The sequence below is a fragment of the Pteropus medius genome, unplaced genomic scaffold (assembly GCF_902729225.1).
Source record: "Pteropus medius unplaced genomic scaffold, Ma_sr-lr_union100, whole genome shotgun sequence".
Lineage (NCBI taxonomy): Eukaryota > Metazoa > Chordata > Mammalia > Chiroptera > Pteropodidae > Pteropus > Pteropus medius.
This window is the reverse complement of record NW_024352785.1, coordinates 19,502,982-19,529,528: the sequence shown is the minus strand read 5'-3', so window position 1 is coordinate 19,529,528 and position 26,547 is coordinate 19,502,982. Positions and strand designations below refer to the sequence as shown.

At 35.5% G+C, this 26,547-nt stretch overlaps 1 protein-coding gene and 1 pseudogene across 1 annotated transcript in view; both read left to right on the top strand.

Annotated features, from left to right (window-relative positions):
- Positions 1-26,547, top strand: part of FBN2 (fibrillin 2) — a 257,218-nt gene that overhangs the window by 196,553 nt on the left and 34,118 nt on the right. The window contains exons 30-48 of the mRNA XM_039848604.1: positions 119-244; positions 574-699; positions 2,110-2,232; positions 4,456-4,578; positions 6,292-6,417; positions 11,358-11,480; positions 12,038-12,160; positions 15,015-15,176; positions 15,897-15,965; positions 16,420-16,545; positions 17,701-17,826; positions 18,652-18,804; positions 20,169-20,237; positions 21,123-21,248; positions 21,433-21,558; positions 22,019-22,144; positions 24,078-24,194; positions 25,787-25,915; positions 26,313-26,432. Of these exons, the coding sequence (XP_039704538.1) occupies positions 119-244; positions 574-699; positions 2,110-2,232; positions 4,456-4,578; positions 6,292-6,417; positions 11,358-11,480; positions 12,038-12,160; positions 15,015-15,176; positions 15,897-15,965; positions 16,420-16,545; positions 17,701-17,826; positions 18,652-18,804; positions 20,169-20,237; positions 21,123-21,248; positions 21,433-21,558; positions 22,019-22,144; positions 24,078-24,194; positions 25,787-25,915; positions 26,313-26,432 (2,319 nt within the window). The remainder of the gene's footprint in view (positions 1-118; positions 245-573; positions 700-2,109; positions 2,233-4,455; positions 4,579-6,291; positions 6,418-11,357; positions 11,481-12,037; positions 12,161-15,014; positions 15,177-15,896; positions 15,966-16,419; positions 16,546-17,700; positions 17,827-18,651; positions 18,805-20,168; positions 20,238-21,122; positions 21,249-21,432; positions 21,559-22,018; positions 22,145-24,077; positions 24,195-25,786; positions 25,916-26,312; positions 26,433-26,547) is intronic.
- LOC120591062 (uncharacterized) lies at positions 14,402-14,520 on the top strand (annotated as a pseudogene).

Here is a 26,547-nt window from a genome sequence, read left to right as displayed (position 1 = left end):
TAATTTTATCTTACAAATCTGGCTGCAGATACTTTGAGTGGAACTGGGTGGAAAAAAAATATTTGAGCTTAATGAAAGCCATCCTTGTTTTCATTTGATGTTAATTTTGTATCATCAGATATCGATGAATGTGAAAATAATCCCGATATCTGTGATGGTGGCCAATGTACCAACATTCCTGGAGAGTATCGCTGTCTGTGCTATGATGGCTTCATGGCGTCAATGGACATGAAAACATGCATTGGTGGGTACCATGAAAACAGCATAAATATTTATGTACACATACGCACACACAAATGTGTGCACATTTATGCACACACATATTAACAAAAGAAGAGGCTTTTTCAGATATTTAAAAAATTCAAACCATCGTATTAGAAGATGTCAAAGCTGAAAAGAATTATTTTGAAAAAATAAAGACAGTGTATTTATCTGCAATACTGTATCTTGCAAATAGGTTATATTTTTAAATTTATTTGTGTATTTCAGCATTATGCTGTTCAGTTTAAAAGATAGCTTTCGAATTCTAGGATAAGCAAGTATTAACCAAGGTGTTGAAAATAAATTTTCTAGATGTGAATGAGTGTGACTTAAACTCAAACATCTGCATGTTCGGGGAATGTGAGAACACCAAGGGATCCTTCATTTGCCATTGTCAGCTGGGTTATTCAGTGAAGAAGGGGACCACAGGATGCACAGGTAGGTCTCAAGCTTGCATCCTTTTTGTTTTGGCTTCTTACATTTCAGAAGCCAACCTTTAACATCGTATGTTTGCTGGCGCCTTTTAGACTATTACCCACACCAGGCTGTGACCCCACCGCAGGGTTGGCTGTGGTTCAGATAGAGAGAGAGAGTGGATGTGGATTCCGGTTTCCAAGGTTCTGATGTGCTTCCGGTGACTCTTGCAGCAGTGTTCACTTTCTTTGTAGGCCAGCCGCCCAAATATGAGACATACATAAGGAAGAAGCGCCAAAAGACTTGAAGGCATCCAAGTTGCTGCTTGTTTTTAGTTCTTCTAAACTAACAAAAATTAATCTTGATTTCTATTTAGGACCCTTTCCTTTTTTTCTTTACTCCATCGTTTCCTCTCTTCTTTTTGTTTGCTCTTCTGCCTCTCTTTTTACTCTTCACTTTCTTTCTTCGCCAGCCCCATCTACTTTATCTCTTGTGCCTTTTCTCTACTGAGTAGTTTTGGCTTTTTGCATAAAGGAGGGGCAGAGCTAGGAAATCCCAAGGTCATTGCTTTAGACCAGATTTTCCTCATTGCTCAATTTAAGGCCCTTGTATGGTATTTTGCTCAAGGCAGGTAGAGTATGGCTTAGACCGCAGCCTGACCCTTAAGCTTCAGGAAAGGGCAAGTAACAAAAGATGTACTCTGAATGTTTATTGCTGGCACATTTGATGTGAAACCAATAATTGTGTGTGATGCATACATCTATGTGTATGTAATATATATATATATATGTATATACGTGCAAAAGCTTCTAGTCATTTCCCAGATAACATTTCCAGTGAACATTTTTATATATGCTCAAATAAATAGAAACACACACTAAAATGATCGTTTTCAAAATTTTATAAGATAATGTATTGATTCTAAAAATAGCAAGTGATCATGTAATGTTAAGAAGAGAATATACTATTGCTTATTTTTAAAAGTTAGGCTTGTTCTTATTTTCATGAAAAATATGTAACAAATATTAATAGGAAATAATAGCAATCTCTTTTTGGAAATAAGATTTCTCTTGACATCTATAATCTGATGCCTTCTACGTGGGGTTTTGTCCGGGCCCAGGAAGAGAGACGGGCCCCGCCCCTTGGAAGGGTAAGGGCTGACACATAGATGTCAGGGAGCAAGAGCTGCTGCATCTCACTCCTGTTGGAAGACGGCTAGCAATTGCTTCTGGTGAAGGTTTTGTTTGATTTGAATGATGACCTTCCAAATCTTGTTGGACTCTACAAAAAATTAAAAATAATATTAATGTTTTCTCTGGACAGTTTTAGATATTTCCATATTTCCTTTAAAATTTTACCTACAAAGAAATATACTTGAAAGTAGAGTTAATTAGCTTGTATTTTATCTTCTTCATCTTAACTATGGTTTCTCAGACGTGGATGAGTGTGAAATCGGTGCCCACAATTGCGACATGCACGCCTCATGCCTAAACGTCCCAGGAAGCTTCAAATGTAGCTGCAGAGAAGGCTGGATTGGAAATGGTATCAAATGCATTGGTGAGTTTGCAAATGTAAATAACTTTTACTAAGACACAAAATTTTTAGAGGCTCTTCTTTACACGGTTGTTAACCCACATACTTGAGTAGGAACATGCTCTTCTCTTTCATTTAGTCTCTTGAAAACCAAAGGCTATCTTTAGTTGCAAGATAATTCTTGTGTAAGAGTTTCCTTTAACGTTGGTATAAACAATCAAATTACAACACTATGCCTTGGCACCTGCTTTTTAATTTGTTGTTCAGTATAAAAATCCAAACAATTATATGATAAAAATGACTAATATATTTTCCTAATCTTTTCATAGAGTAATCAGTGAGATTTAAAACTCAGTGAAATAAATGAAGGGAATGAAAAGTTTTTTTCAGATAACCCAAGTCTGAAGTAAGTGGTCAATACCAGCTTCTTAATAGAAAATGGAATTTTTCTTCCAGAGAAATCTAAATGTTTTGTTGGATTCCAAGAGATCTGATTCAAGAAAGGAGTGTGAGGAGGCAGTTGCCATTCTCCAAGTTCTATAGTTATTGAGCCAGAGTTTAATAAGTCTTTATAGCTGTGAGGCAGAGGACTGGATTTTGTCCTTGGTGTCATGCACGGTGCTGCTTAATATGCTCAGTATTTTACATGCCTTAACAAGAAAAAACTTGTCCAACTGGTAAGAATTATCCAGGTCAATTTAAAATAGAAAATAAGTCAACCTAAACTGACCTCCCATGATTGCTCATTTAAATCTTGTAAGCCTGCAGAAGGCATTAAAGAATAGCTTTATAATCTCTTACCAATAGTAGAAGTTACTTTGAATATGCTTTCTTATCCATTTAATTGTTTTATACTTGTTAAATGATTACAAGCTGACTATAGAATTTAAGTTTTTCAAATAACTTTGCTAAGGAATATTCTGTGATGGCTTCAGGTCCACTAACTACCCACCTCTTGTCCAACTATCTCTCTGTCATTAATCTCACAACTTCTCAGTCATATCTCCATTCCCATTTTCTTAGTCCCATTTGACTACTGTTTTTCTCTCTTTTACCCTCCCGTTTTTGTGCTTCTTGTCCATCTATCACTCTGCCCAACTATTGGAAAATAGCCTGCGTTCAATAGCAAAGATTCACTTGTGTTCAGGCATCTCTACTCCAAAATATCATCCAAATCCATCCACTTCTTTTCATCTCCATTCCCCTGGCTCAAGTCTCAAGCATTCTCTCTCCCAGTATCTCTCACCTGCCCGCCCCCCTGCTGGATGCTAAAGCGACCTCCTCATGTGTTTGCTCATTCCCTCTCTGCTCCTCCTACAATCTGTTCTTCACACAGCAACCAGACAAATCTTTTAAACCATGGATCTAAAGTCTTCACGATTGTCATTTTAATCCATTGAATTTAGAATAAAATCCAGCTTCCTTCCATGGTTTACAAGATACTGCAGCATCTTCCCACTATTTCTCTAGCTTCATCTTCCATCACTCTCTACCGTCTACACTGTGTTTTGTTACTCTGACCTTCTTTAATTTGTCATACCAAGCTCTTTTCCTCTTCAGTGTCTTTATATGTGCTGTTCTCTCTGCAAGGCAGGCTCTTATTCATCATTTAGATCTGAAGTTAACTAAAAATTACTTCCTTAGTAGAGCTTTCTTTGTTCCTACACATCAAATTAGATTGTCCTTTTTTTTTGCTCTCTCTCTCTCCTTGCACCACGTAACTTTTCTTCATGGTATATAATAACAATATTTAATTTAATGTTTTGTGTTTAACATCTGTCTTCTCCACTAGACAGTGGACTCCATGAGATCAAGAATCATATCTCAGTTTCTTCATCTATAATAAACTTTAAAAATCTATGCTAATTTTCCTGTTCTGGAATTCAGTAATATCTTAGAAAATGATGCTTTTCTTTTTCACGATAAGGGAACCAGGGATGAAATCCGCCATTACTAGAAGTCAAAAGGAAATCTAGCCCTGGTTTTCTTTCAGCTATTAAAAAGCTAGTTGATTGGATACCTCACAAAATGCTTGAATTAATACTTTTTGCCCTATGTTTGTGGCGTGAGCATTTTGGATCATAGGTCTGACATCTTAGAGAATTAGAACTGTGACCTTAGAGATGAATTAAAACACATTCCATTTGCCAGTTTACATTTACACTGAGACAAATGAGCACCTGTATGAGAGTTTAAATGTTTCATTTTTGTTTCTGAACTTTATTGCTATATTCTCTTGGCATGTAGATCTGGACGAATGTTCTAATGGGACCCACCAGTGTAGCGTCAACGCTCAGTGTGTCAATACCCCAGGCTCCTATCGATGTGCCTGCTCTGAAGGGTTCACTGGAGATGGCTTTACCTGCTCAGGTGGGTGAGAATCCTGAGCATGTTCTGGCATGGTTTTCTGGAAGACTCTATATGCTTTCCTTATTTGAAGAAAACTGTAGTTAAAGAAGGCCAAAGTCACTACTTCTGTTTAAAAACTTACAAGTGAACATGTATGTTTCTCTTACGTTAAACACAAAAACCCAAAAAATTTTCCAAGACATTGGTGGAAGTTTTAAAATAATGACATTTATTACTATCCTTTACTGTTAATAACTATCATTTTCTCTTATTTATTTATTAACACATTAGCCAAAAATATAGGCTCTGTCTGAATCAGGCCACCTGGACTCAGATCTTGCCTGTGCTGCTTACTGGCTCTGTAGCCTGAAGTAAATTATAACCTGTATAGTGTTAGTTTCCCCATTTTAAAATGGACATAGTAATGATAACAATTATGATACTATTTTTTTCTTTTTTAATCACTAAATGAAGAATATGTGGGAAAACTATTCAGCTTCTTAAGATATGATATATGACCTACCCAAGAACTGCTATTTAATGTGTTTATTAAAAACTAAGCTTATCACATGGTATCGAAAGGACTAAATGGAATGATGCAATAAAGAGCTTAGAAAAACACATCATAAGCGCTCAATAAATGTTCACTGATACTTAGCTGCTATACATTCCACATTCCTTAAGGATAAAAGATCCACTCATTATATTCATACGTGAGACTAGATCATCTTGCTGGACGTAAAGTATGATTTTTTTGTTTGTAAGATAGGTGTTTCTCAGTTGAATTTCAGTATATACTTTAAACCCATAATTAAAAGATAGACAAATTCTTTTTCTAATTATTGACATTAAAAACACAGACTCATTTTCAAATACTTCTTTAAGAAAATAGGCCTATTCAATTTTAAAGCATTAGTCTTTTTAAAACTTGGATATTGCACCTATCTTAATATTTCTGTGCACCGTGGTGTGAAGGACATGGCTTTGTCAGACATAGCCATACTTAGATCCTGGCTCAGCAGCAAATTAACTTTCTGTGACTCCCGCAGCTCAGACAGCTGCTCTTAGCTTCTGTTCTTCCTTTTCTGAACCTCTCAGGATTGGTGAACTAACTGAAAACGTGCATGTCAAACAACTAGCACACTACCTGGCAAGTATTGGGCCCTCAATAAATATTGGTTTCTGCTCTCCCCTCTCCTTTCCATTAGATGGAATTAAATAAATTGTCTGCATGGTCTATGAATAATGCCCATTTGCATGATTAAGATTAGGAATATTTTAATAAGATTATAATGCTGTGAAAGAAACTTCCCTCATTCCCACAGTGTCCCAAATTTGCTTAGAAATACTTGAATGGTGAAAGACGAGGTATTTCTTCTAATACCATAATGTTTTCGAGTGAATTAACACCATTTTAAGATTAATACTAGTATTCTTGGTCCTATCTAAATGATGTTGGTATAACAGTGACGCAACAACTTAGCATTAAAGAGAACTAAGACAAATGCGAGACACCTGCGTTCCTTCTTTTAATCGTGTTCCAATTTAATGTTAGGGTGTAGGTTACATAGTCCGCTATCAAGTTGTATACCCTTATTTAGGTGACTATGATTAATTGTTGTTTCATGTTAATGAACACTAATTTAAGCCAGTAAAGTGGGTTTCGTTATAGAGCAAGGAAGAAGTGTGTCATGAAATTTGGAACTTAATAGAGGTAATTTGTTTCTCCCCCAGATGTTGATGAGTGCGCAGAAAACATAAATCTCTGTGAGAATGGACAATGCCTCAATGTCCCGGGTGCATATCGCTGCGAGTGTGAGATGGGCTTCACTCCAGCTTCGGACAGCAGATCCTGCCAAGGTGGGTCACCAGGATTCCAACTCATTTCCAAGTTGGATCAACTACAGCAAATGGAACCACAAAAAGGGCTGGAACAGGCTCCACCTGGAAGCAGAATACACAGCACATGCTGCACATAAAAAAGTCATTCGTTTAAGCATGGATTATTTTGCCGAATGAATAATGAGGAAGGCGGCTTTCATCTCTTATGAAGTTTTCCTGGCCACGAGCCAATAGTTGGAAGTTTGGCTCATTCTTTTTTTTCTTTTTTTTTAACCATTTCTTTTTGTATCACTAAATGAACGACATGTGGAAAAACTATTCAGCTTTTAAAATATGATATACTACCTACTCCAATCACTGCCATTTAATGTGTTTATCAAAATCTAAGTAGCTCATTTTTGGCATTTACCATCATGTTTTGGTCTGCTGCCTTTATGTCTGCGACTAGCAGTCCTCTTCAGGGACTCATCAAGGACTGCACCTTTTGCTTGATAGCAATGTCTCCTTCCTCTAAGCTATGACATCACCACTCTTTCCTAGAAATGAGACTTTGTGACTAGTATATCTTTCCAAGAAAAAGACTTTGGATTTTCTTTTAAATTAGAGACTCAGTTCATGTTACATATCATTCGGGCCATCATTATGTTCATAGGGAGGGCATTAGTATGTAAACGAAGAAAAGAAAAATATTAAAAACAATTCATAAACTGTAGGCTATAACAAAATTAGTGATTCATAGAACACCTTTTAAGAAGATAACTCAGGCTAACTGCTGGGCAAAGATTACAAAATGAAATCAGATTACAAGCTCTCTTTATACTACTAGTGTCTAATCAAATGAACAAAAACAGTAAATACCAGCACACACACACATATACACACACACACAATTCACCAGAAGCAGCCCAACAAAACCAAATTATACAATCTGGGTTGGCTTGGAGTAGAACCTAACTCTGACCCACTAACAGAAGTGGCACTGAAGAAAGAAAGTGTGCCTTAAAGATTGTGAAATTTTCTATTAATATCAATCTATTTTGAAGAGAATCAGATAAGAGAATGAATAGTAGGCCCTGGAGAAGATGATATTAGAAACCGAAAGCATTTGACGCTGGCCTGCTAGATTGGGCAGAATATAATCCACTTTACGCAAGGCAGCTGTAGAGTGAGCTTTGTTTTTTTTTCCCCAGTCCTGGTTTCTTCTAAGCACTGAAGCCAGCTAGTAGAAAATTTGAGTGAATGTGGTTATGGAATTACATGATTTATTACCCATGTCAGCTTGACAAGAGTTAGTGGGAAAGGGAACAAGTAAGCAGTGGCCAAACACTTCTGCCAACATAAAATTTTGAAATTAGTTCTTTATATATAAGACAGAATTTCCTCTTCATAATTCTATTCCTTTATCTGTGGCCTAGGCCCTTCTGAAACTTCTCCCATACCTCCCCCAAGTTTTTTCTAAGTAATTTTTATTTAGTATACTTCTTTCACTTGTTGATTTTCTCATAATATGTCATTACCACCAAGAGAAATCCCAATTGCCAGGGCTAATGAGCTATTGAGAGTAGCACACATGTAGTTCACCCTCAGTTAAACCGTCTGCTCCATTTAGCTAAATGCCAGCTTTTGAGATCTCCAAAATGTACTTTTATGGTTCTGCCTGTTTCTCCTTATTTTTGTCTTCCCTATTCCTGTAAGATCTGGTTCATCTAGACAGTTTCTACTAAATTTACTAATTTAATTCCTTGATGTCTTCCCATCTTATTATAAATATATACCCCTCTGAATTGACCCTCTGATTAACATTTTCCACTTAATATCAACTTCTCACCACAAATTGTCAATTTCTATAGAGTTCAAAAAATTGCTGGAGTTAAGCATGTCCCAGTATTCCCCACTGACATGGGAGAATACAAATCCTGCAGGGACCTCCTCAAAGACAGGTGAGGACTACGTGTCACATGGACTGAACCTAGATACAGGCTGTTTAGTGTAATGTTTGAAGAGAGCACGAAGGCAGGTTCATCAACAAAGAGCCCAGTGTAGCTCTTCCCTTCACGTTTCTCCTGATCCACCTGCCTTATGAAACTGTTCCCCTCCTCCTCCCTCCTAAGGAAAATTTGGACTACAGAATAGAAGCTTTAATGAAACTCATACCCCAAGCCGCCTTCCAAGTAAAGCCCAGATCAAGAAGGGGGCTGTCAAGAATCTCCATCTACATTGTGTCAGGTTGTAGAAAAACTCTCAAAGAAGCAACCACGGAATGTGTATGCAAACTGGGAACGAACAATGCACCTGTGCAGGCATCCTGTGGAAACAACAACAAAAATAACATTCAAAAAGCAGATAAAGAACCAACCTAGAGTAGAAGAAAATTACCCAAGGACAAAAGCAAATTTCTCAAAATAACCTTAATAAAATATAATTGAACAAGTTCAAAAAGATTATAAAAACAGAAAAAGACAAAAGACAGAGATTGCAGAGTCAAGAGAAGCAAAAAAGGGGGGTCAGTACAGAAAAATTAGAGATCTATTAAATAGAAACATCAAAGAACAGTAGAGATAGCTAAAAATGTAATTGCTAGCATAGAGAATGGACTTGAGGTAATCACGGTGAACAAAAAAGAGGGAGGAAAGAAATTAACACTGTGAGAGAAAAGAGAAAGACCAAAAATAAATATAATCAGTGTCTCTGAAGTGGAGAGCCCCCAAGAAATTGAATAGTAAAAAAATACTAAATAACCAAACATTTTCCCGAAATAGAAGAAAGAATTGAATGTACAAGAAAAGGTGAATCGTAAGACAAAGACAGCCTTATTACTTTTTTTGACTTAAGTCATAGAGAAGAATTCTTCAGACGCTAGATAGAAAAGGCAAGTCATGAACAAAACCACTCAGTACCAAAAGACACTAGAACGATGCCCAGAAAGTTCTGAGGACATGTGCGACTGAAGAATGTTATACCTCAGCAGTTAATTATAAAGGCAGTAAGTGTATTCTCACATATGAAATAATTCAGAAAGAAAACACCTGTAGGCTTTCCCTTCTGGAGGGGGCGCGGAAAACATCAGCAATGAAACACAGCCAATCAAGAAGTAAACGGAGAAGTTGCAGTTAAAACATATTGATTCCTTTAAGTAAAGAACTAGTACTAAATGCTGTAGATATTATGGTAAATACCATAAACATTTAAAAAGTAAAAATAATATAAATAACAAAAATGAGTTGGAAGCATATATGAATGCTAATTTTCTTATTGTACAGTTTTCATTAATACTACCTAAAAATTATATTTGAATTTTAATATAAAACCAAAGGATGATAAACTTTTAGTGTTTTTTTTAATCAATTCTTAAATTGAGAAAGTATTTCAGGAACTGTCAAGATTTTAAAAAATCAATCTGATGCATGCAAATGGTTTCTGCTTCACTGTTTGTGAATATCCATAGAGAAATATTTGAAATGTTGTTTATCAATGATAATTCTTTCTGGCTAGAAGCATTTTGGAGTGACTCGCTTTTGCTTTTTTATTTTATGTATGGTTTTCTATCTTTTCTGTTTGCTATCCATACTTTTCTGTATTTGAATTTCTGAGAATACATCAATTTTATAAAAACAAGACAGTATTTTCTTAAAATACCTATTTTATACAACTATTACATTATTTAAATGGAAGTTATTTCTAATAAAGTTCATTTAAAAGTAAAACACATGCTCAGCTGATAACACAATTTCTTCAGATTAACACATTAAATGATAAACTAGCTTAATTAGTCTTTATTCAGTTTATATAAAGAGAATAACTTTATTTCCCCAACACAAGAAAAGACACCTTTACACATCAGTTAAACTTTTAAACACAATTTGAACCATACCTTAAATCTGAGATAATTGAAATTCATTATTTTAATGATCATGATTGACCAGAAGACTCTTTTAGACTTAAGATAGGGGTAACTGCCTCATGATAACACTTTAGATTGACTAATGTAGTCTAGCCTAAGATGACATGCCTGGGCTGCATTCTCAGAACGTAGGGTAATTTGTGTACGAAATGTCCACCCTCTTGCCATGAGGGGAAATATATACTGTTTCTACAGTTGTACACACACACATATGCCTTCATTTTCATGTGAATAAGGGGTGATTTCTCATTTACTGACTTTGAGTTAGAGCCTCATGGAGGAGTTTCACAAATTAAATTTCCGACTTCAATGGAGTTATTTTAATGAGATTTGTAAGAATGTGGGGCAATGGATAATATTATTATTATGCTCTTAGAAAGAAAATTACTTCCCTGTTTATAACTGACTATGATAACAGGTCAGACTATAGAATAAAGACATTTTTAAAAAGTTGAATTTAAATAATTTCACATCTTTAATATTAAAAATATTATGTTGTATATTTTGTATGTTGTCGATGTTTAAAAAACATCTTACATTTGCACTAAATTGTTGAAATCTTTGAACTGGGTTACAGCGTTCCTGGCTAGAAACCTGCCCCTCCCTTTGGGGCGTACTGTCTTATCTCTTTACCTCCTAAGTTCCACAGGGCTGCAGCCTTTCCTGGTGCGTCCCCGTCTCCTTCTAAAATATACTTTTAATAAATATTACTTTTTCTCAAAAAAAAAATCTTTGAATTGGTTTTTAAAACTTCATTCCTTTGACATATTTTGGTTTTTTTTTTTTATGCCTTAGGTGAATTATTTTTATGTATATTATAACCCAAGACAGTTAAAATACTGTCAATAAAATAAAATAATAGTTCTTTTATATTTTGTACAATATATAAACATTAGTTGCTTGTCATTTACATGACTTACCTCGTCAAAGAAAAAGAAATTTTTTACTGCATAAAAACATCTGAGGAGATAGAAAAATTCATAATGTTATACATTAAATTAAAAATTTTAAGTCCTAGTAAACAAGAGATTAATGTCGCTCTTTTTTAAATTTTCAGATATTGATGAATGCTCCTTCCAAAATATTTGTGTCTTTGGCACATGTAATAATTTGCCTGGAATGTTTCATTGTATCTGTGATGATGGTTATGAATTGGACAGAACAGGAGGAAACTGTACAGGTATGGCCAGTTAAGGGCTCATTTATGTTCTTATTAGTTGAAATGAATATTTTGTACTAAATTCTTCAGATTTCTACTTAGCTAAACTACGCCTTGGGTTATGCATTTTTTGAAACAAAATTACATTCTGATACATTTATTTTTAACTATGGAATTGACCCATTTTTATATAAACAACCTAATATGAAATATCTAACATGAAACTAGGAAACTATTACTGTATATATTTTTGTATTTGCATGCATACATACATATATATGTATACACACATATGTATAAAATTTTAGGTAAGCAAATAGTGACATACTTCCCTCAGAATTCCAACATTTAATTATTATTTGTCTATTAAGATTAAATGACATTATCATAAATACCACATGATTATGTGGTATTTACAAAGGTTTATACAAAGGTTTAGTCTTTATTTCATTGTGCTAAATCCTTCATAATGATCTGTAATCTACTAACTTGCAAGAAGTCCACTGAATTCTTTGGAACAGCAGTATGCATAGAGAACATAAAGATCTTAATGTGGGCATTTTAATTGTTTTTCCTAGATATTGATGAATGTGCAGATCCCATTAACTGTGTTAATGGCCTATGTGTCAACACACCTGGTCGCTATGAGTGTAACTGCCCACCTGATTTCCAGCTGAACCCCACCGGTGTGGGTTGTGTGGGTAAGTAAAAGCTATCTGAAACAAATAGAATTGTATAGAGTTGAATAGTCAAAATCTCTTGGTAATGAACTATGATAAGTATTTGCTCCAGTTAATCTGCAAACAAAACAGTTCTTTCCTTGAAGAAACTCTAGATTACCAAATCGTATGATCATTATATCATGGCTTGGAGAGGTGCCGTGCTTTGTTCAAGGTCTCAGAGCCTGCAAACGGTAGAGCTGAGATACAATCTCAGATTGCCTGGTCACCTGTCCAGTGCATTGGCCAGGACAGCCCAAAGTGGTAGAGCTAATGGTCTATACATTTCACTTTCCTATAAGAAGGGTCAGGTAGTAATATAAATCAAGTAATGAGAAGAGAGGAATTGGAGAACTGGATTTCTTAAGCCATTGGAGTGGAGCAAGTTGTGAGATCGGGGAGAAGCAAGAAAAGCAATAATAAAGGTTCAGAATCTCTCATCGTCATTCCTACATTCCTGACATCTTCGATCTTTAGAAAACAATTGTCCAGCTTTTGCCATCTGCCCTATTTCTGCACTGTAGTGAGCGTTTACCTAGATGAGTAAATGATCTGGAGAATTTCCTGGCAGAATACAGAAAAAATAGAAAGTGCTGAAGGAAAGGAAGGAAGGAAGGAGGGAAGGAGGAAAATATATGGGAAAAGCTGAAAGGGAAGGAGGGAAGGAGGGAAGGAGGGGAGGAGGGAGGGAGGGAGGGAGGAGGGAGGGAGGAGGGCTGAAGCCAAAGGAAAGAAAAGAAAGAAAAAGAATGGAGGGAGGGAGGGCAGCCAGTGCAAAGGGCCTGTGGCAAGAGAACGCCAGTGTTGTAGACGCAGCAATGAGACTGTGTAGCAGGAGTGGGGTGGGAGCTGAGGATGAGGAAAGGAGGCAGAGAAGGAGCAATAGCCTGGATCACAAGATGGTTCTCGACTTCAGATATGCAGTAAAATTCAAGAAATAAAATTTAAAACAATTATATAAATATCACTTTATAGCTAATAGACTGGCAAAAATTACAAAACCTGGATAATGTGGTGAGTTTGTCTCATGTACCTCAAGGGTCCGTCTGTTCTGCTGGTGGAAGTGTAGACCAGGAGGACAGTGCACTACAGTACTCAGATTACTTGTCAGCATATAATCAACCTCATTTTTGAGTTTCGCAGAGCAGTTCTAACTGTTACATGGATCAATACTTTGTGGCTTTAATTTTTCTTAGAGATTTTCCAAAGAACAAAGACTCAGTCTATCTCACAAATGCCATAAGGGTCCACCCTACCCTTTTATAAGTCTAAGATACGTTAGGAGATGTTAGTGATCTTATTTTATTTTTCCTTTGTCTCAAATGAACCATTTTATTATCCTAGGTTTTGTTTTATCATTACTCATTAGTTATGCCCAATGATTCTAAAAACAAAGATGAATATAATAAGAATGTGGAAAATGGTGGCATCACCTAGAAGGATGACACAATAGTGAAAATGTCACTGTTGCATCACCCTTCAGTTTTCTTGCCATGTTGCCCAAGGGATTATGTCATCTTTCAGGCAGGCATAAAAATGACTGGAGACCGTATATTTAGTCTCTTCTTTGAACATTTATTGAACACAATTGAGAATTCAGAAGTTTTCACTTTCTGGCCATAATGGCAAAGAGAAGAAAATAGACAGTGGGGAGCATTTTACTCTTGTTAGATGTTTCAGAAGATGAATGCATCAGAAACCAGTTCTCCTAGTCTAGATTCTGAAGATGATGGTTAGATGATATAAGCAAAATGTCAGGCCGTGAGTCTTCAGAGGCCAATATCCTAGATGAAATTTTTGTAATTCAACAAAGAATGAGTGAACAATATATATTTCTATAGACAAAGGAAATGTGATATTCTTCTCTGTAGGTGAATAAGAAGAAATTCAACATGCAGTATTTGACAAGTACCTGAATTGTCCCAGGTTCTTGTATTCTTCCACATCCAAAATTTAATTGATATAGTTCTGAAGTAGACAAATGATGAAGGCAGGGTCATTGAAAGGAAATACGTGATTTAGAAATAAAATAAAATGATTGGACCGATGATTCTAATAGGAATTGATAAATTTTTAAATGAAAATATTTTTCATTTGTGGAGGAGAGAAAATAGTTGTTTTCTGGTCAACAAAATTATGAGCTATCAGAGTTCTCAAAAATTTCTTCAGTGTTGTGTTTTAATGATGCAAGAACAAGAAGAGAAACAAGAAGTAATGATAAGTGTCTACGACCATACCACCCTGAACGAGCCTGATCCCTTCTGTTCTCAGAAGCTAAGCAGGGTCGGGCCTGGTTAGTACTTGGATGGGAGACCACCTAGGAAGACAAGGTGCCGTAGGTGTAAAAAATAAAAAATAAGGGATTGTAAGCTGACAAGGTCCTTGCAATCTGTGAGGTCAACCAAGGGTTGCCTTGCTTAAATAAATATATAAATAGATAGATAAATAAAGAAATAAATAAATAAATAGAGAGAAGTAATGATGAGCTAGAACCTATTAATAGAGACGTGTTTGAAATGTAGAATCACTTTTTACGAATCACTTTTTATTTCAGGTTCATGCATAACAGCCGACAAGCAGTTGATTGCTTTCATAGGGCCATTCAAAACCAAGAAAATAAGGAATAAAACTTTGAGTTAGTAAGGATTAAATTCTTACTAAAATTTCTAGTAAGGTTATTTCACTATGCAAAGATTGTTTTGTAATAAGATTAAAACAACCCTTTTCTTTAATGTACAATAATTTGAATTTTATCATTTGAGTGACCTTTCTCTAAAAGAGGAATTATTACCATGGCAAGGGCACTTGTAACACAAGCTCCTGTGTTGCTCCGCAGACAACCGCGTGGGCAACTGCTACCTGAAATTCGGTCCTCGAGGAGACGGGAGTCTGTCCTGCAACACGGAGATTGGAGTGGGCGTCAGTCGCTCCTCCTGCTGCTGCTCTCTTGGGAAGGCCTGGGGGAACCCCTGTGAGACGTGCCCCCCTGTCAATAGCAGTGAGTATGGAGCTGAAGAAGTGGAAGGGAACAAACTCTGGTAGCTGAAGACTCGTTGCCATTTTAGTCTTGTGCTGGGCACGGGAGTACTAGTGAGGGCCAAAATTTTGAATGTGGACTACTTTCCTTGATTATGCTGAAACCAGCCAAGAGTGTTTTATGTAAAAGGAATTTGAATTCTTCTTATTGTTTTTCATGATACGATAAAAAGATAAAAACAATCTTAAACCACAGTTCAGTGTGAATGGTGATAATTTCAATTCTTCATGATATCGCAGATAAATTAGACCATTCCCGGTTCTTCTCAGAAGTTGTTTTAGTTCAGGTTCACAGCTGTGTTTTATTCCTGGAGTCAAGGGTATTATGCCTTATGTTGAAATGTAAGTTCTGATATGGACATAGATGAAACTTTTGAATTGTCACATCTTTGAGTTTTCATTTTCCACCCAAAAAGTTGTGATATAAATTACCTACAAAGGAGTTTTTTCTTTAATTAAAAACAAATAGTTTTTATTATTCCATCTATGTGATTTATGAAGTAATGATCTCGTTTCAAGTAAAATGTAATATTCTTTTAAATGTATTTGAAAGGGCACTAAAGAAAATGTAAATACATCCCTTAAGATATGTGTTTTGAGCCTGGCAATTGCTGAATACTTGTTCGTTGTCTCAGCCACTTGGACAGAGTTATCAAATCTCTTCTTTTCCATCATTTCATAGCTGAATATTACACCCTGTGTCCTGGAGGTGAGGGCTTCAGACCTAACCCCATCACAATCATCTTAGAAGGTGAGTACAGCTGAAATTGTCACCCCAGATTTAAACAAAGTAAAGAGAAAAGCTGATGGAAAAGTTTGTGTGGAGGAATTCCAAGAAGATTATTTTGCAAAATTATAAATGGACAATCAATCACCAGGATTCTAAGAAACAACTTGGGAGTCAGAAAGATATGGCCCATTGCAGTGATCCGATGTCTGATTGTTCTGCAGAGAAACTCTCTTTACCATTATCCCCCATCTTTAATCGTCCCCAGATTGCTCTACTCACTCTTCTCAGATTGTAGCACAGTTCCACGACAAAGCCAGGAAAATCTATGCTCAGGGTAAACCTACCGTTTTAGTATGTGCGTTCACGTGGATGCGTGGACGTCTGTGGGTCTTACAGGATTACTCATTTGTAAGCGCTAACGCTAACACTTGTCTTTCATGATGGTCTTCATTGTGAGTTGTCTCCTCTTGTGCAGATATTGATGAATGCCAGGAGCTACCAGGTCTCTGCCAGGGGGGAAACTGCATCAACACTTTTGGGAGCTTCCAGTGCGAGTGCCCACAAGGCTACTACCTCAGCGAGGAAACCCGCATCTGTGAAGGTGAAGTGGATTTGACCTAAAAAACAATCAAATCAGTGCTATTTAAAACAAAATTCCCCATCAGGCCTGGGAAAAGGCTCCATCCTTACATTCTATTAAAGGATCTGTTGAGATGAATTTGTAGCTTTTTTCTTTTTATATCAACACTACTGATACATTAATTTACGGCTCATTTGCTATAATTTACTATGGTTTTTCTCTGAATAAGTGAGTTGATTAAATATCAGTAGGGAAAGCTGGAATAGGATAGACACATCCACTATCTAATAAGTTATTAGTTCAAATATTGACAAGGATTTTATTTTACATAGTAGGGAAAATAGGTAAGCTTGACTAAGACTATTAAGTTAATATTTTCCAGTAATTTTTAAATGTTGGATTACGTGTTGGAACACTATGAAGAATTTCAAAGGTTACTCAGATGCCGTTCATGCTTCCATCTCCCCCAGTTATCACATGATACAACAGTCATACTTTTAGGGGCCTGTCTTCCCACTAGATGGGGAGTTTCTTAAGAAAAGGCCCACAGCTTATTCATCTTTACAGCTACAAGTCCTGGTTTACAGTAAATCTCAGTATTTATTTATAAAATGAATGAAAGCTTCTAACAATGAACATTAAATTTGTAAACATTTCCATTATAAGCCTTCTTTTGGAACGTGTTAGATAAATGCATCTGGAAGAAATATGATTTAATAAGGAAAACAACCAGCAGCTACACTGCTTCTAGAATCTCTTGAGTACTAATTTGAAAGGAACTATGAACATAAAGGCTCTCCTAAATGGATTCACCTTAAAGATGGCACTAAAATTTGGTTTAAATGACATAAGAGGAAAGCAGGCTCTACAGCAGTTCCATTTGAAGAATATGAAATTTCAATTTAAAAAGTTATACTTGCCATTTAAGTTATTTTTTGTCTCTTTGAAATAATTTCTTTTGACCTTTTTTATTTTTGAGTACTGGTGTTTTTTCTTTTAAAGAAAGACATACTTTGTGTCATATAAATGCATATTTAGGAGTATTTTCTATGTAATTGCTTTAAATTCTGAACTTTATGAAAATATAGATTTGAGGAATCTGGTACTCTACATAGTCTAAATAATATGAATTCATAGGAAAATATCTTAATTAATGGATATTCTTGCCTATTTTAGATATTGATGAGTGTTTTGCACATCCTGGTGTGTGTGGGCCAGGGACCTGCTACAACACCCTGGGAAATTACACCTGCATTTGCCCACCTGAATACATGCAGGTCAATGGAGGCCACAACTGCATGGGTAGGTAAAGGTCTCTGAAATTAATTAGGTCACGGTTGTTGGCTTCCCACATAAGGCATTCATGTCTCAATTATTGTTCATAAAGTTTGAAAATTAAATCTTTATGAATGATTATGTATTTCAAAGTCTTATAAACTTCTGGTTCTGTATTATGTTTTTAAACATTGGCTGTATAGTTACATTTTTTGTTACCCTTTGATTCCATATAAAAGTAAATAAGTCACAGTGATATAATACAGCACAGGGAATACAGTCAATAATATCTTAATAACTTTGTATGGTGACAGGTGGTTACTAGACATATTGTGGTGATCACATTATAAGGTACATAAATGTAGAATCACTAAGTTGTACATCTGAAACTAATATAATATTGTATGTAAACTATTCTTTAATTTTTGAGAAGCAAATTATGTAGTTACATTCTAAAAGCATGAGTTTGAGGTAGAAAAATTTCACCAAATGTTACAATTACACATTATTAAGTAATTTTAATTTTTCATTCATATACAGTGAACATTGTTTTACAAATGAGAACATTTCAAATTTAATATGTACTGCATTTTTTAAATGCCTTTCAGTAGAGAAACAAATATCTAACTTTGTTTCCCAAAAAAATTATAAACAAAAATCCCTTTTTTGAAAACAGGAGAGATGCTAATCTAAAAAATGATTTATGTTCAACTTAATAATTTTAAGGTAAATTCCAAATGACTGAGAAAGTTTTCCGAGTTGTGTTAATGGAGAAAGTCTTCAGGTGTGTAGGCTTCATTATCAGCTGCTTGCTGATATGATTGGTTGGCTTATTTGTTTTTCAATATGTAGACATGAGAAAAAGCTTTTGCTACCGAAGCTACAATGGAACCACTTGTGAAAACGAGTTGCCTTTTAATGTGACAAAGAGGATGTGCTGCTGCACATACAATGTGGGCAAAGCCTGGAACAAACCTTGTGAACCATGCCCAACACCAGGAACAGGTAAGCACACAGCTTATGCTTCCGCTGAAGGCCGAGTCAGTGACACACACTTTTATGTGACACTGTAGTAAGAACAAATCTGTACTAAAACCAGATATGCTCAATTCTGAAACTCGAGTGGCCCTCTTTGAGATTCAAACACTAATTTCTGAGGGGTCTGGATCCTGAAAATAAGCTCCATTGCCATAGTTTTGTTTTGAAAAATCAAGTAGAAACATTTTTACAGTTCTCTAATTTAAAAATTCCATCAATTAGGAATTTAAGATCACTGGTTTGTAGAATGAAATACCACTTTTTTTTAAGAGGAAGTAAAGGGCTTAGGTTTGAGAGACAATTCTGTATTTAAATCGAAGCTCTGCCACTTATTGTCTGACCTTATGTAGATTATTTATCCTTTCTGAAACTGATCCCTCATATATAAAATAAGGATAGTAAATAACTACAGTGATTAATTCATATGATTATAGTGACGGTTAGATGAGATGATGTATATAAATTACAGTTCGTACATTGCCAGGAAGTTGGAAACCATTAAACTGAGCATCTATTTTGTACCTCTCGTACCTCTCTATATGTTTTGGATGCTCGGTGAATATTGGTGGATGAAATATACAAAGTCCCTCCCCTGATAGCACTTGGAGTAGTGTATGTATGTGTTTTACTTAATACTGTTTTCATGAGTTTTACTCAGTTGTGCAGTAGTGGGCATCAGAAACAATCTGCTTCATAAAAATTAGTATTTTTTTAATGTCTCTTAGTTTGGTGAATTATGTATAGGAGTAACTCTCACTGTCTCTATTTTATTCTATGATGCATTATTTTTGGTGCCTCAAATTTCACATTCTAACAAATAAACATTTATGTTTTAAGAAAAGACAAAATTCATGTCTCATTCATTATTCATCATTAATATGTTTGACCACTACAGAATTATTTTTTTATGCCCATACCTTTGTGCAATTCATAATCCCCTTTTAAATTTGTACTCTAATCTGGTTTTTCAGTCTGTTTAAATTGACTCATTTTTAAAGCTCTGCATATGAAGAGGAAAAAAGAATTTATGTGCCTAAAAAAGATATTTTGAATCTTATAATGATTTATTTATCTTTTAATTGCTGAGCAGTAAAAAGCTAATAATTGCAGAGCAGTAAAAAGTAATGACAACAATAATAGTAAAGAATGCTGAGATCTGCCCCTTGGATCGAGGAGCTGGCATTGTTGTCATATAAATATAATTGAAATTAAAAAGTCTGGTTGTGAATAATATAAAATATATTTGTCAGTGAAAGTAATACTATGTAAAATGTTATTTTAAAGGAGTTTGAAAATTTTAAGAGTGTATTTACTTTGTTTTTATTTTAAAGCTGACTTTAAAACCATATGTGGAAATATTCCTGGATTCACCTTTGACATTCACACAGGAAAAGCTGTTGGTGAGTTTTTCCAGATTATGTTTATTTTAATATATATATGTAGCATTTTGTAAAAATCTATTCAGTGTTTTTAAAATTTGAAATACCATAAAATATAGTAATCTGGATTCTGACCTAACGTAGACAAGAAAGAGATAACATATTTATAGACTCTAATCAAGTGTTAATAATAATAATCTATCAGCATAGCCTGATGATTGAGTTTTGATAGTTATGTGACTATCTTAAGATTTTATATGTGTCAAGCTAAAACTCTAGTTTTCCTTATCATGAATATGATATTATGTAATTCTAAATAATCCCCCTTATTTTAACCTTTAGTTGCTGTTTTCATAAGTATATGTTTAAGTTTTGGGTATATTTTTGCAGTATCCCTTTCTGTTGATCTACTGATGAATTCCCAAGATTATTAATTATATGTTACTTCTAAATGTACTTTCTATTGCTCATTCTACTTTTCTTCCTCGAAGATTAAACAAGTAATAAAAATTCAAGTCTCTATTATCAATGCATATACAACAAAGTATATAAAATAAAGAAAACACATCTTCTTTTATCAGATGAGTAGCAGCAGTTAGGGGAGCCAGATGCATAACTTGAAAAGGAGGCTTGGTTCCCTAGAAGTTCAATTGCTACATTGACACTAAAATCTCTTGGCATATTTGCTCAGCTCCTTACATTTCCCATCACTGTTTAAAGGAAGTACTCTATTTTATGGTCTGTATGCTTTCATGAACCACAAAATCACTCATCCCGGTATAGAACTGATTTTTGTGATGCTGAGTGTGTGTTCTCATTCCAGTGTACACATAGCGTTAGTCAAGGTTTTATGGTAAATACATTAAGCTGAACCACATATACTTAACCAAGTCTGTTCAATTTCAGACATTGATGAATGTAAAGAGATTCCAGGCATTTGTGCAAATGGCGTGTGCATCAACCAGATTGGCAGTTTCCGCTGTGAGTGCCCTACTGGATTCAGTTACAATGACCTGCTCCTGGTCTGTGAAGGTAATCTGAATGACGTGTGTATCACCTTTAGCCAAAACAGTTTGGTAGACAGAAATGAGTTTTAGAAAGTTTCCTGATTTTTACTGTTTCTTCCTCAGTATTTCAGAATCAGTCACCAAACTGGTTAAGTGAATATAATACTAATGCAGTAATAAAATTTTAAATGGAAGTGTTACTCTTTCAGATATTGATGAATGCAGCAATGGCGATAATCTGTGCCAGCGAAATGCAGACTGCATCAATAGCCCTGGCAGTTACCGCTGTGAATGTGCTGCGGGTTTCAAACTCTCACCCAACGGAGCCTGTGTGGGTAAGGGGCCTGACTCATCCTTTGGCACTGAGCACAACATTTTTCACATTTCCTACGCTAAAAAATTGTCCATGCTTTTCTATTAAAAATATTTTCAAAGATAATTCTGAAAAGATGTTCTGAATAAGTCTATTCATTCATATTGAACCTGCTTCACCATGTATTTTAGATTATTTTGTTCAGAAAAGAGGATTTTTTTTCCAGTGGATTTTCCTAGGATTAACCTTAAAATAAAATCGTATCTTTGAGATACCAGTTAACACATATAAATTGCATGATTTTAAAAGAAAGAGACTTGGATACTTTAAAGACTTGCTTTATTTTGATTTGCCTATTGTTATGGTTCATTTTCAGCCTGTCTATATTAATTAACAGCAGGTTATAGAAACACGTCTGTGAAAGAATGAAGGAATCTTAATAAAAATCAGATATGTATCCCATGTGTTTTATTTTGTTTTAGATCGCAATGAATGTTTAGAAATTCCTAATGTTTGTAGTCATGGCCTGTGTGTTGATTTGCAAGGAAGTTACCAGTGCATCTGCCACAATGGCTTTAAGGCGTCTCAGGACCAGACCATGTGCATGGGTAAGAGGAGAACATTAGTTCTAGCGGGTGAAGCGGGGCTGAGCATCCAGAGATCACACACAGTTCAGTCATTGCCGCAGTAACCACCATGGCCCTTTCAGAAACAGTCCTGCAAAAAGTTAACTGTGTTAAACTGGTTTTGGTTTAATTCAATGCAAAATTTGCAAGCAGGGACACACTACACAATATGTCCCTCAGTTTAGTGTTCACAACATTTTTCCCCAGATGACTTTCACATGCTTAACTATACTCTGGGGACACTCAGCATATATGGAAGTCACCACAGTACCAGCTGCCCTCTGCCCCTCTCTGTTCCCACTCCAGAAAGCCTTTCAAATGTATAAATAAATGCAAAGAAGTAGTAAGGATGACAGTATTGAAATGAATATTCATGTGCATGTGTGTGTGTGTGTGTGTGTGTGTGTACACACACATTGCCACCATAAAGATATTAGGAAATGATTTTTCAGGTTTTTCAAACTTCTACCATAAGGAAAACCTACACACACACACACACACTCTCTCACACACACACACACTTTTTCCCAAAAATCATTGAACGCGTGAGATTTGTGTGCTTCTTTTGTGTTTTAACTTTTAAAAACAATTTTTAGAAGCAAATGTAGCAAAACTCTTTAAAAAGTCCCAGTAGCTAATATAATCGTTAGTTAAATAGTAGTAGTGTTCACTAAGTATTTGCTGAGCTGACGAGTAGTAAGATTTCAAAAGCAGATGGGCCGGACGCTTTGGAACTCAGCGTTACTCCTTAAATCTGATGTCAGCCACTGGCTCTACCTCTGCCCAAAGACTTCATGTTTTGCACTTGAAGGAGGAAAATCAAATTTAAAACTTAGCTAATTATAATTAGCATTTCTCAGTTTAGAAAAAGCTAAAGTTGTGCATCTACTCCTTTGGTATTCAAGAAACTACCTACATGAATAGTAAGTCTGGTTTCAGTACCGCAGGACTCCAAAACTAGTTTTACGTTATGTTTTTACCACGAGGACATCCCATCTCCCATTGCCTCCTAAGGGCGCCCGAAAGGACTTCTCCCATGGTGGTCGGAAACATTCTCTCGGGAATGCTGGCCCTATTTGCAGGGACTTTCTGAGGATCCTTGCTTATATATGCTTCTCCTGGCTATGCTCTGAGGGAGAGAATATAAATTGCTAAAATATATATGAGATCAATGGATTGGGAATTTATATGAGGAAAATCTTCCCTCAATCCTAACAAATTATCCATGACAAAAGTCAGCTAAATTCTTCAATAACACCTATCTTAAAACAAAACTTTCTTCCTAAGGAATAATACCTTTTTTTTTTTTTTTTTTTTTTTTTTTGCATAGTTAGAAGAGTTTCAGCAGCCTAGAATTCTAGAATTCACGGTCTAGGGAATCTGCTCTCTTATATGAGGATGACTTCTCTAAATAGTTTCTTAATATTTTCATTTTTTTTCAAAGTCTAGTAATATTGAGTTCTAATAGACTTCTTCAGTTTAGATTCCACTGACTCATAAAATTTAGGAAACTAAAGTTTATCTTTGTTGTGCTGATAAAATTAAGGTATATACATTCTTGGGGGAATGTTTACAATGCTTAATAGAACAAATTGTTTCAGTTTTTCAAAAGATTGGTTTCCTTACAGTTATCAAGGAAACTATTTCATTAAAACATCTCCACTAAGAGAATGCTTGCCTAGCCTGGATCTGAGTGATTTTTGTGCTTGTAGATCATTAAACAGCACTTTTTTTCCTTATAATTTTATAATTTAGAGTTTTCTCTACTTCATAGTTATTTCCCTTGAGTAAATATGGGTTCTTAGCATTGAAAAAGGAAAAGCTAAGTCAGTCAGTAGTTTAAAATAATGTGGATGTTTAGTAGGCTGTTTTTCTGGTTAAAAGTGGGATGCTTTGACCCAATGTTCCTCTGCAGATGTAGACGAGTGTGAGCGGCATCCGTGTGGAAATGGGACTTGTAAAAACACTGTTGGGTCCTATAACTGTCTCTGCTACCCGGGATTTGAACTTACTCATAATAACGATTGTCTGGGTAAGTACTCGTTCAGTCTTCTATTGCTTCTATTTCCTTTCCACACAGTACACTGAAATAAAACATAAAGCCAAAGAATAAATATTTTTATTGTTAAAATTGCAAATGTATGCCAAAAGGAATGTAGTATCATTGACTAATTTCTAGTCAACTAAAAGCCTTAGTATTGGCTTAAGTAATAACAAAACCATCTGCTGCGTTGAGTTCTCTCAGGCAACCAGTCGACTCGGGGAGAGGCCGTGAAAGTGATAGATAGTAAATGTATTGGGACTGCTTTATGGGTTGAGATTATTTTTACCCCTTAGACGGGATCAAGGATAGACCAGTCATTGTTTCACTGTTATTACAAGTATTTCATATAATCCATTCTTGACTTTTATACAAATACTGACAGTCCCCAACTTAGAAACATGTGTGTTGAAACTTTGTTGTTAAAGCCAGGGAAGCCTTTTCCCACAGAAGCAGCATATGGTGACTGGGATTCGAAGTCACCCCTCAGAAGCCCATTTGATCTCTGTGACCAACCGTAGGTTTATAGTGGAAAATAAAACTGTCTCCTAGGTGTGGTACAGGGTTTTATAGCCTTTGTCCCTAACAGATATTGATTGAAATAAGAATTGCTAGCGAATGGGGGTTGAGAGGGTGGAGATGCCTGTGTTTGGTGAAGGAGATAGCGAGAGAAATGACAATGATGGATGACAGTATTTCTTGTTTACCGTGTGCCAAGCACTGATCTGTGCTTTACAATGTAACATCTCTTAATTCACGTGATCCAATGAGGTATGTGAAAGTAACTCAGGCTTTCTCCCATTATGGGACCATCACAGCTCAAAACTACTTCTTAACAGTTAACCCAATGTATCTTCCTTTCAGTTTTGTTTTTCAAAATTCTGAAACTGAGAAAATTTTAGAGCTAATTGAACATTTTAGTCAACTACTACCTTCTTGTCTATAGTTTGTGAGGCCCTTTAAACAGCCAGGGAGAACTAAAGACACGAATATGACTCTGATCAAAGTACAATCTTCAAACAACCCAGAAAATTACTCAGATGAAGGCAACTCTAAGCTTAAGATTTTTTTTCAAATTCTGTATTCTGTCAGCAAAACATGTCAGCAATTCTGAAGTCTTTTTAATATAATTGATTTTTTTTTTGTATTTAATATACTCCGTTATTTGTCTTTTGAATAAAGTCAGCTTATCTCCGGGTAAAGTCACCTGCAAACTACGCAGTCAAGTTAAATTCATATATACTTCTGCCTCTGGAAAAATAAAAAAATAAAATAAATATTTTTTTCAATTTGAAAGAATGGAAAACTTCACCTGAAATCTTCAATTTTTATGTGTTTATAAATTTCTGAGTTATATTAATATCAAAAATGTGCCCTTATGGTTGAAATACAGTAGTGATCGATGTGAACTTGATACCGATAAGTCACATGATACTTATGATATGAGCCTTTTTTCTCTATGATGAGGAATTGTAGTGTAAGGCTTTTGTAAATGTGTACCATTAAATGTTTTTAATTGCAACTCGTGACACAATATATCTGTGAGAGTTCTCTCTGAAAAGCTAACACCTGTTTGCTTGCAGACATCGATGAGTGCAGTTCCTTTTTTGGTCAAGTGTGCAGAAATGGACGGTGTTTTAATGAAATTGGCTCCTTCAAGTGTTTATGTAATGAAGGTTATGAACTTACTCCAGATGGCAAGAACTGTATAGGTAAGTAAACAATAAACATTCCTTATATTGTTTCGTTTTGTAAAATATTGATGTGACTCCTCCTCAACCCCCATTTAAGGACTCTTTTGCATTTCATTTGATTATCTGATCACATGACCAAGTTAAGATATAGTGGGAAATATTCCTTAAGGTCAAAACTAACAATTGGAAATGACTTGTGTACAGTGTTTTACTGGGACAGACCTTGAAGCTGTCCATGTCTCAGCAAACATAGGCAAAGGAAACAAAGCAAGAAAATTAGCCTCTTGCCAAACGAGTAATACCCAAGATGTCAAAAGAGACTCTCGGCACATATTAGTCCATAGTGACCTGGCAGATCAGAGGGCAACAAGTTCCTCATATTTGAATCATTTTTTTCTCTCGTTTCTCTTCAAAGATACTAATGAGTGTGTTGCCCTTCCCGGCTCTTGTTCTCCTGGTACCTGTCAGAATCTGGAAGGATCCTTCAGATGCATCTGTCCCCCGGGGTATGAAGTAAAAAGCGAGAACTGTATCGGTAAGGCTAACGTTCATTCTGAGGTTCATGAGCTGTTCAGTATAGTAAGACCTGGTACTGACTCTATGGAAGTCTACTAAATCCAAACCACCGCAGGCATACTGACCCAAGGAAT